The following is a 13,438-nucleotide window of genomic DNA, read 5'->3' as shown; positions in this document are numbered from 1 at the left end:
ATATATATATATATATATGTGTGTGTGTGTGTGTGTGTGTGTGTGTGTGTGTGTACACATATACATATACAGTAGGGTACACGACAATGCATGATCGTTATAATGTACAACTGAAATAACACAGTTAAATTTTTACAAATATTTAATTGGAATAACGAACCAAAACTGGCATGATGAACTTGCCACTTGTGGAAGGACTGGAATTTTAATAAAAATTCAATTGGATTAACGGGCCAAAACTGTCAAGGTGAATTTGCCATTCATGCAACCACTGAAATTTTAATAAAAGATTAATCAGAATAATAAACTAAGACTTGCAAGACTAACTTTCCAGTCATGCAAGCTACTGCACACCTATTTGACACCTATCCCTTCCTCCCTTTTTTCCCTTTCCTCTCCTCTCTTTCCTCTTGTCTCAAACTTCCCTGCCTGTAACCTGCCTCCCCCTTATCTGTCAGAGGTAAGTGACAAGGGAGTGATACCATGCTCTCTCTCTCTCTCTCTCTCTCTCTCTCTCTCTCTCTCTCTCTCTCTCTCTCTCTCTCTCTCTCTCTCTCTCTCTCTCTCTCTCTCTCTCATTCATTCATTTTATGTAATATTTTGTTTCATCCTTTCTCACTTTCTCACTCATATACATAATTAATTTTCACTCTCAATCAGTCATATTCTATTTAGCAATCCTTAGGATTGCTAAATAGAGAGAGAGAGAGAGAGAGAGAGAGAGAGAGAGAGAGAGAGAGAGAGAGAGAGAGAGAGAGGGGTAAATGTGACCAATACTTGTCAAAACAGCATGAAACTCATGGTGATAATGTGCAAAACTCGGAATGGTGAGAATTTAGGATTAGGTGTGAAACTAGGGAGGATAATGTTTATATTTGTTGTGTTATCTCAAATGTAGTAGTGGAACTGTGCTCATTTTATTATTTTTTTTCGAAAACTGTGGATTTTTTTGTTATTTACTGGTTCCCAGAAACCAGTTAATTTTTTTATTATTTTCTGGTTCCCTGAAACTAATTAATTTTTTCCCATAGGTTCTTCATTTCCCATAACACACATTTGCCCTAATGAATACTACATTGAAACGATTCATGTTCATTGTCACGTACCCTGCTGTACTTATATTATGTACAGCGAGACAGAGTAGAGATAGCAAGAAGATAGAGAACAGAGAAAGATAAAGAAAAAAGAAAAGAGACAAGGAATGAGTCACTGATGCATCAAGTCAAGCCACACTGTATATTACTATAAACCTTATATAAAATAGAAATTGTCCTTCGCAACTTAATTTCCCCATTTCTCATTCTTTCTGAAAGTTAAAACTAGTGGTTAATAGTGTAGAAGAGTTGCTCCCTCCCATAGTGTAATAAGTTTTCACCCAGCACCTCTAATAAGAGTGTAATAATTTTTTTAAATGTAATGTTCCTTTTAGAGTTAGATTCAGTGGAGGGAAGAAGAGTACGTGGGATGGAATTCACTCCCCAGCTCCACTTCCCCCTTCCCTGCCTCTGTCATGTGCCTGACATCACCAGGGCAAGTCAACAACATTTCCTGTGCATGCAGCTCAGTAGAAGCCCAGATATCATAAGGAGTAGACACTTGGCATAGAGAAAGGCATGTTAAGGTGTGTATAAGGGAGGATACTGTTGATTTATATCTACATGTGGAATGCTGGTATGACGCCTTGTTATATTGGTTATTATTTTGACCCTATGGGAGGTCTTGATTATATTGCTTAGTATTTTCACCCCATGGAAGGTCTAGATTTGAGTGTGGACTGAATGGTGTGTGGCCCTTCCTTAGTTTCCTGCTGTTCCTGCTGGTGGAGAGTGACTCCACTAGCAGTTCTAATATGTCTGGCATCTGCTGTGTCCTTGTGCAGAGTATTGCTCTCCTCCTTCCTGCCTAAGTGCAGTGTATTGTTGTGGATCATTCTGTGTTGTGTGTGTCAAGTGCTACTAATGTCTGGGTTCACAGCTGTGGTTTTCTGGCATTAGAGGACTGTATAATACAATAATTAATAAAATGCTACTGTGAGGCAAGTTGCCTCAGATAAGCTTGTGTGGTGCCAGGGAATTAGTGGTGTAGAAAGCTTTGCCACAGCAGAGATGAGGCTTGTGTGTCCACTAATGACTGCAGAGGTGCCAATGGCACAAGCAGAAGACCTGCCAGTGTCAGGTGTTGATTTTCTTCTAAGGAATGACCTGGCAGGTGAGTCTTCCATCTGTGGCCAGAATCTCAGAGGAGGCATTGGTGGAGAGAATTCAGACTTGAGTAATGTTGTTACTTGCACTAAGGTGAGGTGAGCACCCCAACATCAGGCAACTGCACCCTCTGTAACTCATGGGATCAACTGTAATAAGGCAGGGTCACTGAAAGAAGAGTACAGAGTGGATGTAGATCTGCAGTGAGGGCAGAGTGCCCAGAGGCCTGTCTCACTGCTGGTGAGGATTTGGGCGATCTAGAGTTGAACTTGTCTTGGAGTCATTGTGCTGGGGCTGACTGCAACAGAGCAGAGTTGCCACAGGAGGTACATGACTTTGTTGGGAGTGTTGCCAAGGGTGAGGACAGTGTTTGAGTTAGTTTGTTTGCTGGCTTGCCTCACCCTGCAGAGCATCCTGGTGGTGGTACTCAGTCTGAACCCAGTATGATGTGTCTGGCATGTTAGGTATCACTGCTGAGGGTGTGGAGGTTCCTAACTTTGCTGGGGAAGTAGGAGATTCCTTCCCTGAGGAGTGTACAAGAGATGGGGAGCAAACTACTCCCCTGTCAGGACTAGATACAAGGGTGTTAGCTCACACAGTGAGCCACCCTTGTGATAGCTGAGGCTACAGCTGCTTATGTATCAGAAGAGGATTCTGTCCCTTGGGAATGTGTGGCCCTACTTCTTGCCAAGGCAGGAGAGAGCAGCAAGGAAGTAGAGAGTCAGGAGGAGTTAGTAGAAGATAACAATATTGTGCATAGCTGGTGGAGAAAGGACAGAAGTTTGATGCTCCAGTTTGTTATGCCATCTGCAGTTAAGAAGGCACATGTGAAGGTAGCACATGGAGGCCCAGTAGTTGGCTGATTTAGAGTCACATTGAATCAAGAGCAGTTGTGGCAGTTTTGGTGGCTGGGTACAGCCATGTTTGTTGATTGTTGCCATGTTTGTTGAGCTAGCAAGACTGATTACCTCTTGTCTGGGGTCCCTCTCCCCTGTGTTATGGTGAGTGTTGTTTTCCCTGGTCTGGGGATGATAAGAGATGTTACTCTTTCTTGTGGGAGTTGTAAGAGTGTTGTAACTGGTGCAATGGTATAGCATCAAGAGGCAGTGTTTAGTGAGGCTGCCAGCCATAATGTGTTGCTTGCTGCTCAGAAGACACCCACAGCATTGTTAGGGACTTCATGTGGACAAATCGTTGTTATGTGTCAGGTGTTAGACCTGAGTAGGATAGTATGTGATGATGAGTGCTGTCCTTCTCAAAGCAACATGTGATGTAGGCCATAATTAGAGGGAGAAATGAGAATGCAAAGAGGGAGATGGGAGAAAAGAAGGAAGGAGAGATGAGAAGAGAGATGAAGGGGAGAGAGAGAGAGAGAGAGAGAGAGAGAGAGAGAGAGAGAGAGAGAGAGAGAGAGAGAGAGAGAGAGAGAGAGAGAGAGAGAGAGAGAGAGAGAGAGAGAGAGAAGGTGACACATTCCTTACATGTAGGTAAGCCCACTACCAAGTTAATTGTAAGATTCTCTGTGCTAAGTCACTCTTCTTCCCCACATAATTTTTCCTACTTCTAATTATCCTTTCATTTTGAATCTCACCCAGTAGTTAGCTAAAGAGTTTTCAATGCTCATACCATAATCAGTACAGCACCCAGTCCCCCATAGTTTAGTTACCAAAATTTTCAGAAGAAAAGCGTCTTATTGTACCATGTTAACATCTAATGTGAGTGAGAGTGCAAGGTGGTTGGGCAAGGTTGGGTTCCCCTTCCATCTCCCTCCTTCCCTCCCACATGAGTCATGCCCTCATGACCACAGAGAGCTCAGCATGGCACATTTCCCACACTTTGAGTCAGTCAGTCAGTAGCTTGGACAAGACAAATGTACCATGGTAGGCAGAGTTTTCAGTGAGACCAGGCAGGATACAGCTAGACAGGGCAGTTGCTATGAAAGGGTATTTGATTAAGTTACTGCAGTATGCCCCTGCTCATTATATACATAGTGTTAGGGGTCTCCATCAGCTTGCCTATGAGTGCATTCTTATAAGGCACTCAGCATATATTAAGATGTGACTCCTCACTTCATAGTGAGGCAAATACTTGGTGTTACAGTTTATTATGTAGGCAATTTGTCTGTGTATATTTTGTTTGTTTAATGCTACTGCGATCTGGGGTGTTCTCAATGCCTTGAGACACAGAGGATTAGTGTACGCTGCCTTGTAGTAGATTATCTTCCTTCCCTGGGCTGTGTCATTTCTTAAAGGGGACAGAGCTTGTCTTCTAGGAAGTTGAATATCATATTGCTCAGGAGGAGATAGTGTTCTACAGAAGTGGGAGGATTTTGTCTTGTTGTCTGAAAGGGTGGTATTCTGTAGAACATTATAATCTTTATAATTATGTGTTTGTCATTTGTTGAAACTGTCTCTCACTAGAATGTGGCTGACGATTCTTTCCCAGTTGTTGGAGTTAGTTGTTATTGTAATATTTCCTTGTCTGTGGGTGGGAGAAACAGACTGACAACCTCATGTGTGTAACCTGTTGTTATGACCATCTGGTAAAGGGTGCAAGAGTCTAAAGAGAACCTTGTAACCCATCTTAAGCTTTGTACTCAGTCACATAAGGGATGACTTGGGGGAAGCTAGTCCATTTGAGGTAGCTGTGGGAAGGACAGGGATTTGTGCTCATAACAGAAAATGACGACCTCGCCAGGACTGTTAGAAGCTTCATAGCCATGTGTTGGAGACTGGTGTTTGTTTGTTTCATTGTTCTTTGTTTTCCTACACTTAGTTTACACCATGGAGGGCAAGGTTGGTAGCTGAGGTGACTCATGACCTGAGTCTCCAGCTTCTGCTGGGAGTGGCAGTGTAGATTAGACACAGATTGGTGTCAGGAGACAGAGTCCTACAGGTAGTGCCCACAGACATATAAGTCCTGCTCATAGTACTGGTGGATATTCCCAGACAGAAGGAATGCCTGAGAAGTTGAGATTCAAGTTGAGATGAGGAGAATGGAGCTGGAAGCAGAAGTCAAGAAGAGGAGATTAAAGACTAAGGAGACTAGGAAAGCTAGGAGGCTTGAGGCTGAGAGGGAAGCCAAGAGGCTCGAAGCAGAAAAGGAGGAGAAGGAGAAGGCAAAGATGTATGAGAAAGAAATGAAAACACTTGAGGCAGAAAGGGAAAAGGAGGAAGCTGAAAAGAACTGGATGTTTGAGTTGGAGAAGACATGGATAGAAGTTAATTCACCTCATGGCTTGAGGAGAGGAAGAGAGAGGGAAGGTAATGTAGAAAGCCAGATGGTAAAGAGTTTAAAGTTAATTCTGGAGTTTAATGAGAAAAAGGTAACAGAATGGTTTGGGTCAGGGATGTTGTGTCTGGTGACATGGCAGGTGCCAGTTTGTCTAGAGTTATATACATTATACTACATTATAGTAGTGGCTTCAGTAATAAGTTGGGATGAGTCGGCCTTGTCTCTACCCAGCCCTCAATGCAGACAGACTGGGAGCATGCAACACAGCACTCCTGCGTACAGAACCCAGCCCATGTGCCATTATTGTAAAAATACTGGCCATTTTAAAATGTAACTGCCCCAAGTTAGTGACTGCCACTGCTTCCAAGATCCCTCAGAAGCCAGTGACTTTGGTTGTGTCTCAGGACCAGGAAGGCAGGGAGTACCGTCCCCTCATCTGTTGTTACCTCATTGGCATCTGTGAGGTTTGGTTTAGACTGGTGTCGTCCATTCTTGTGTCCAGGCACTGTTGAGATTCATGCAGTTGAATACCCTGTCACTGTTTTGAGAAACACAGCAGCACAGCATCATTGATGAATAATAGGAAGAGAGTGGGTGACAGGACAAAACCCTGAGGAACAACACTGTTAATAGATTTAAGAGAACAGTGACTGTCTACCACAGCAGTAATAGAAGTCAGAAAGGAAACTTAAGAAGAAGTTACAGAGAGAATACAAGCTGTAGGAGGGTAGTTTGGAAATCAAAGCTTTATGCCAGACTTTATCAGAAGCTTTTGATATGTCTAAGGCAGCAGCAAAAGTTTCACCAAAATCTCTGAAAGAGGATGACCAAGAATCATTAATGAAAGCCAGAAGATCACCATTAGAGCAGCCTTGATAGAACCTATACTGGAAATCAGATAGAAGGTTGTGAAGTGATAGATGTTTGAGGATAGATTAAAAACTTTATGTAGGGAGGAAATTAAAGCAATAGGACAGTAGTTTGAGAGATCAGAACAATCACCCTGTTTAAGAAACAACTGAATGTAGGCAAATTTCTAGCAAGAAGGAAAGGTAGATGTTCATAGACAAAGTTGAAAGAGTACGACTAGGTGAGGTGCAAGCATGAGGCACAGTTTCAGAGAAAAATAGGAGGGATCCCACCAGGTCCATAAGCATTCTGAGGGCATGGAAAACATCACTGCAAAGGATCTTAATAGGTATCATGAAGTAGTCAGAGGATGGAGGAGAAAGAGGAGCAAGCCCTGAATTATCCAAAGTAGAGTTTTCAGCAAAGGTTTGAGTGAAAAGTTCAGCTTTAGAAATAGATGATATGGCAGTGGTACCATCAGGTTTAAATAAAAGAGGGAATGATGAAGAAGCAAAGTTACTGGAGATGTTTTTGGCTAGGTGTCAGAAGTCACGAGGAGAGTTAGTTCTTGAAAGATTTTGACACTAAAATTATTTAGTAATATTCAAGATAATATCACAAGTATATCTGATTAAAAATAGTGTTGCTACATTTAGAAAAGCAGCTATATTATTAGCATTTCTACTGCTAGAAGTAACTTTTACTTAGAAAGTAAAGGTTGCTTATAGGAACAACTTCTAGGAGCAAAATCAAGAATGAAAGCACTGTTAGGAGTGATTCTAGTGGTACTTCTAGGAATCTTTATTAATATGGGCCTACATCTCTTGCCTGGGGAGAGAGAGAGAGAGAGAGAGAGAGAGAGAAAGAGAGAGAGAGAGAGAGAGAGAGAGAGAGAGAGAGAGAGAGAGAGAGAGAGAGAGAGAGAGAGAGAGAGAGAGAGAGAGAGAGAGAGAGAGAGAGAGAGAGAGAGAGCCGCCCAGTGTGGCAGTATCCTTGCTTAGTGAATGTGGTAACGCTGCAACAAAAATTCATAAATGGTAATTCACACCAACAGGACGCAGGGTCAGCCAGCCCAGAATCCCACTTTTTCCACAAGTGCCATACAAAGTAATTCTATCCTGCCTCAGTGAGAATGCCCACATACCTGGTACTCTGTACTTGTATTTCATAATACATTTTACTTGAAATTATTTGAACATGCTAGACATATATATTATTATATATCTTATTATATAAGACATTCCTGTTATATGGATTTATCACATACACCACAGAATTTAATTCATCAAGTAAAACTTGTGGCTGGCGGCATCAGTTCAGCAATCACCTGCTTAAAGACACCTTGTATTTTCTGCTAATGACTAAAATGTATCTGAAAAAGCACATATACATACCTTTTGGCATCTGTAAGGAATAAATCCAGCTGAACACCAAGAAGTTTATGGCTTTTCTTGCCACACACACAGCAACAGAGGCATATATATATATATATATATATATATATATATATATATATATATATATATATATATATATATATATATATATATATATATATATATATATATATATATATATATATATATACACTGCCATATAAGACACCTTTTTCCCCCAAAAAATGCTCCAAGAATCAGCTTGCATCTTATGGCCCAATGGTTAGGTTTCAGTAGGCCTATGGGTTATGGTGATTGACAGATTGATTGATACATTTATTGTTGCATTAATAATGAAATACAACAAAGGAGGAGGACGGACCTTGCCACCCACCCCCTGGGCAAAAGACTTAAGGGTAGAGTATCAAAAATATAAAAATATAATATACATTACAAGAATATAAGTAAATAAATAAATACAGATATTGCACACCTTATTGCATAAATATCCTACAGTCTGGGAGCAAACGTAGGATATTCCTTGAGTATAGCCCTGAGAGTGGCTGAGTCTAAGAAATGGTCAATGAGGGTATACAAGTCATGTTGACCTTGCAGCCTAAATTTAGCAATGAGAGGACATTCCGTGACATAATGACGCAGAGTGTGTCCCCTTGGTGCAGCACACAGCACACGGCACATGCCAGGAGAAGCACTGACTTCCTAAAAGTATTTATAGCCTAATCTGAGCCTCATTGCCACCCTATCATGTGATGCAGTGTGTCTCCCATAGGTATAAGCACAGCTCTGGGAGACACGTACATAGTGAAGACTACTGCCACTGCCCTTATGGCTACAAAACTCCAACTGATCACTAATGCTACTATGTACAAAGTCCTTAATGCTACTCTTAACATAGCCTAGAGTGTATTCAGCACCAGGGTCCACTGTGTCGTCCTGAAGGGCACATTGAGCAAGGCAGTCTGCCTCTTCATTAAGCGGGATACTTACATGAGAGGGTATCCAGGTGAAGTGAACCGTGGCACTAGCACCTTCTAGGGTGTGGATAAGATCAAGACATTTATTAATTAGATCACATTCCATGGAGGAGGTAGATTGGAGTGCATACAGTGCAGCCTGACTGTCAACAAAGAAGAATACATCCTTACAGAGAGGTGCCACAATATGGAGCACCTCTAGAACAGCATACAATTCTGCCCTAGTGGAGGACATGTGTGCAGGGAGCTGCCTGGAAACCTCAGTGTCAGTGTAGCGATTGGCAGAAATGTAGTCGCGGATGAACAGCCCACATCCAGACCTGCTGCCATTGACTGAACCATCACAATAAACATGAATAGCCTGAACATGGGGGTACTTGGATAATTTAGTCATGAACATGTCTTGCAGCACATGAGGGAGCCAGTACCTCTTGGGCTGATGCAGTGAGTGAATATCAACACCGAAACGGTGTTTCGGCTTCATTCTGAACAAGCTCTAGGGGACGGAGCTGGGTGGCACTAAACTGTACTAAAATAGGAGCTGCGTAGTCAATGAGGGACCATACAACAGATATATAGAACATCCTTAGGACTGGAATGCCAGCCACCAGGCCCCTGTTTGCTAGCAGCCAAAGTGGCACTAGCCGTGGCAGACAGAGGTCTCAAACATAGTGTACAGCGTGGAGTGACTTCCTGAAACTCAGCTGTACACCCAGGTACTTGTGTGTATGAACTCTAGGGATGGGAACATTATTTGCAGTGGGCAGACGAGAGACCTTCCCTTTGGCTTGAAATTTGGTTTTACATTCATTAATTACAAGTCCCATTTGAACACACAATGCTGCTAGTTGCAACAGAGCTAACCAGAGAGTCCTGGGTGTGGGGCATTGGAGGAGTATGTCGTCAGCATAGATGAGGACCTGGGTGCCCTGCGGGAAGGAACAATGCGCAATTTTGTCCATTAAAACGTTGAAAGGATTAGACTAAGGACTCCACCCTGTGGTGTTCCAAGCTCAAAGACTTCCTCAGAGGAGACTGCACCTTGAAACCAAACCTGTGCTGTTCTATTGTACAAATAGTCCATGATCCATCCTAATAATCTACCTTTGACACCTTTGAGAATGAGTTCCTTCATAATAACATCTTTGTTGGCCCTGTCAAAGGCACCCTTGAGATCAACGAAAGCTCTGCAGGTAGCATCCTTATTTATAAGGCACTCAACAAAACAATGACTTGTGGAATGACCTTTTAGGAAGCCATGTATATTGCCAGAGAGTACATGGCCCACCTTATATATAAGCCTGTTCAATATTACCTGTTCCATCATCTTACACAGACAGCTGGTGAGAGAAATGGGGCAAAAGGTGCCATCACCTTTGGGGATTGGGATGATAATGGCTGTTTTTCATGAGTGAGGAAGCTTGCCTGCAGTGAGAGACATGTTAAATAGGTCTAAGAGAGGGTTGTCTACCTTTATCTCCAGGAGGGTATTGAGGATGTCATAGGTGATGCCATCCTTGCCAGGAGCTGTTGACTTGCCCAATTTAACTGCTGAGAGAAGTTCATCATGTGTGATAGGCACACAGGTGTCATCTGTAACTCTTCAGCCAATTGTGGAACATTTTGAACACAGAGAAAGGCAGAAAGCAGCATAAGGTAATATCACAGTCATAATTGTTTAGCGACAGTTATGATCACGGATAAACTGGCGTGATATTTCCTACTCTTCTCTGCTGGTTTGAGCTGCAACTTGGACCAAAGCCTGGTTGAGAGATTAGCTATAAAGTTCAGGGAAAAATGGAGCTTATTGTATTTTTTAAAATATCCTTGCCAAATTATGGGTGCATCTAATATGCCAGGAAATATATATATATATATATATATATATATATATATATATATATATATATATATATATATATATAGTATATATATATATATATATATATATATATATATATATATATATATATATATATATATATATACGAGTATATATATATATATATATATATATATATATTTATATATATATATATATATATATATATAATATATATATATATATATATATATTATATATATTGCTGCAGCTGGAGGTGCTGTTGGTAGCACCGTGCCACTGGGTGGTGAAGGTAGGCATTGGCAATGATGCAGTAGCTGCTAGCAGAGGCAGCCTAGAGGGACCAGAAGTTACATGGAAGGTGATTGGTCAGGAAAGCAGCAGTGTGCTGGCCAATCACAGAGGGACTGACCTTATATAAGAAGCTGCAAACAGTCCCCATAAGAAAGAGAGCGCTTATTTATTGTCTATGGCACACTGCAATGCCAGATAGAAGTGAAGCCAGGAGAGAGCGAGCACCTGTTTCCTGCCAATGACTTTGACACCAAAAAGAAGTGAATCCAGGAGAGAGAGAGCATCTGTTTCCCACCTACACAACACCTGTGCCAACAGTCTGCAATATGCTCCCCTTGTGTTACACTACAACGCTAGTTGCCCACTGCTGCCACTCCGTGACTGTGTCACGGAGCATGCTGTGAGGATTGTGTGCCCTGGCAGTTTGAGACAGTGAGTATCTGACGCTGAGGTGTATGTGTGACACTTGCATGGTCTGTTACAGTGTGGAATACTAGAGGAGACACTGGTGCGACACTGTTGGCGAGCCATGACTCTGTAGTGTGCTGTGCGGTGCTGCTGTACTATTAAGTGGAACATGCTACCCAGCAATATATATATATATTATATTTGCTGGTGCATTAGATGCACTTTTTTCTTGAAAAGAGGGTATCTAATAAATACTCCATATCTAATGCAGTCGTGGTACAGATACTTAGGCTTCTAAGCCTATGGCTATGGCAGTGGAGTTGAGGCAGAAGCACACTACACACAAATATTGTTACTACTAATAAAATTCTCTCTCTCTCTCTCTCTCTCTCTCTCTCTCTCTCTCTCTCTCTCTCTCTCTCTCTCTCTCTCTCTCTCTCTCTCTCTCTCTCTCTCTCTCTCTCTCTCTCTCTCTCTCTCTCTCTCTCTCTCTCTCTCTCTCCTTCCTTTTTTGCCCCATGTACTCTCCTTCCCCATATGTCCCTTCCTCTCATTGTTCCTTTCCTCTTTCTTCCTCTTTCTCTGGTCTTAAGCCTCCCTCTCTTTCACTTCCTCTCCCTTTTATCTGGCAGAGATAAGAGACAAGGGAGTCATACCTCACTCTCTCTCCCCTTCCTTCATTCCTTATTATTTTAACTTCATCCTTTCTCACTCTCTCACTCATATACATCTATTTTAATTTTCTATGTCTCGTTCTATTTATCAATTCTCAGGATTGTTCTTACTTTTACAGAGAGAGAGAGAGAGAGAGAGAGAGAGAGAGAGAGAGAGAGAGAGAGAGAGAGAGAGAGAGAGAATTTGAAGTAGGACAAGAGAGAGAGAGAGAGAGAGAGAGAGAGAGAGAGAGAGAGAGAGAGAGAAAATGGGAAGTAGGACAAGAGAGAGAGAGAGAGAGAGAGAGAGAGAGAGAGAGAGAGAGAGAGAGAGAGAGAGAGAGAGAGAGAGAGAATGGGAAGTAGGACAAGAGAGAGGGAGAGAGAGAGAGAGAGAGAGAGAGAGAGAGAGAGAGAGAGAGAGAGAGAGAGAGAGAGAGAGAGAGAGAGAGAGAGAGAGAGAGAAAATGGGAAGTAGGACAAGAGAGAGAGAGAGAGAGAGAGAGAGAGAGAGAGAGAGAGAGAGAGAGAGAGAGAGAGAGAGAGAGAGAGAGAGAGAGAGAGAGAATGGGAAGTAGGACAAGAGAGAGAGAGAGAGAGAGAGAGAGAGAGAGAGAGAGAGAGAGAGAGAGAGAGAGAGAGAGAAAATGGGAAGTAGGACAAGAGAGAGAGAGAGAGAGAGAGAGAGAGAGAGAGAGAGAGAGAGAGAGAGAGAGAGAGAGAGAGAGAGAGAGAGAAATTGGGAAGTAGGACAAGAGAGAGAGAGAGAGAGAGAGAGAGAGAGAGAGAGAGAGAGAGGAGAGAGAGAGAGAGAGAGAGAGAAATGGGAAGTAGGACAAGAGAGAGAGAGAGAGAGAGAGAGAGAGAGAGAGAGAGAGAGAGAGAGAGAGAGAGAGAGAGAGAGAGAGAGAGAGAGAGAGAGAGAGAGAGAGAATTTTAATGCAAAATAAAATTTGTGCACACAACTGTTTTCAAGACTGAAGATGCCAGGAACATTCGATGACTCACTGTTTTGAGGTTGGTCTTTATTTAGAATAGTATTTTGCACAAAATCTGAAGGTCTTTTTTTGTATCTGATGTATAGGATGACCTGTTTTTTGTATTTTTTTTGGGGGGGATGATTCAAGTGCCATCTTATACATTGAGGCATATGGCAATTCATGTTTTTGTTTAACTGTATTTTTTTTTTTTAATCTATAATTAGGTTATTTTCATTCAATTCTATGTTTAGGACACAACATTAACCAATAAGAAAAAAAATAATAAAAATTCACAAGGTGCCACTGTGTGCATATATATGTATATATATATATATATATATATATATATATATATATATATATATATATATATATATATATATATATATATATATATATATATATATATATATATACACTACTACTATTACTACTATTACAACAACTACTACTACTACTACTACTACTACTACTACTAATAATAATAATAATAATAATAATAATAATAGTAATAATAATAACAACAGTAACAATAATACATTATTAATATTGTTATTATATAAGTTTAGTCATTTTCCATATGAATGAATATTCAGTAAAGTTTG

At 41.3% G+C, this 13,438-nt stretch overlaps 1 protein-coding gene across 1 annotated transcript in view; it reads left to right on the top strand.

Moving 5' to 3' along the window:
* Window positions 1-1,265: 1,265 nt before the first annotated feature.
* The window catches only part of LOC135114908 (uncharacterized), a 32,927-nt gene continuing 20,754 nt past the window's right edge, over window positions 1,266-13,438 (top strand). The window contains exon 1 of the mRNA XM_064031169.1: window positions 1,266-1,621. Coding sequence (XP_063887239.1) covers window positions 1,614-1,621 — 8 coding nt within the window. The 5' untranslated portion in view covers window positions 1,266-1,613. The remainder of the gene's footprint in view (window positions 1,622-13,438) is intronic.

The sequence above is a fragment of the Scylla paramamosain genome, chromosome 28 (genome assembly GCF_035594125.1).
Source record: "Scylla paramamosain isolate STU-SP2022 chromosome 28, ASM3559412v1, whole genome shotgun sequence".
In the NCBI taxonomy this organism is placed as follows: domain Eukaryota; kingdom Metazoa; phylum Arthropoda; class Malacostraca; order Decapoda; family Portunidae; genus Scylla; species Scylla paramamosain.
This window is presented reverse-complemented; position numbering and strand designations above follow the sequence as displayed.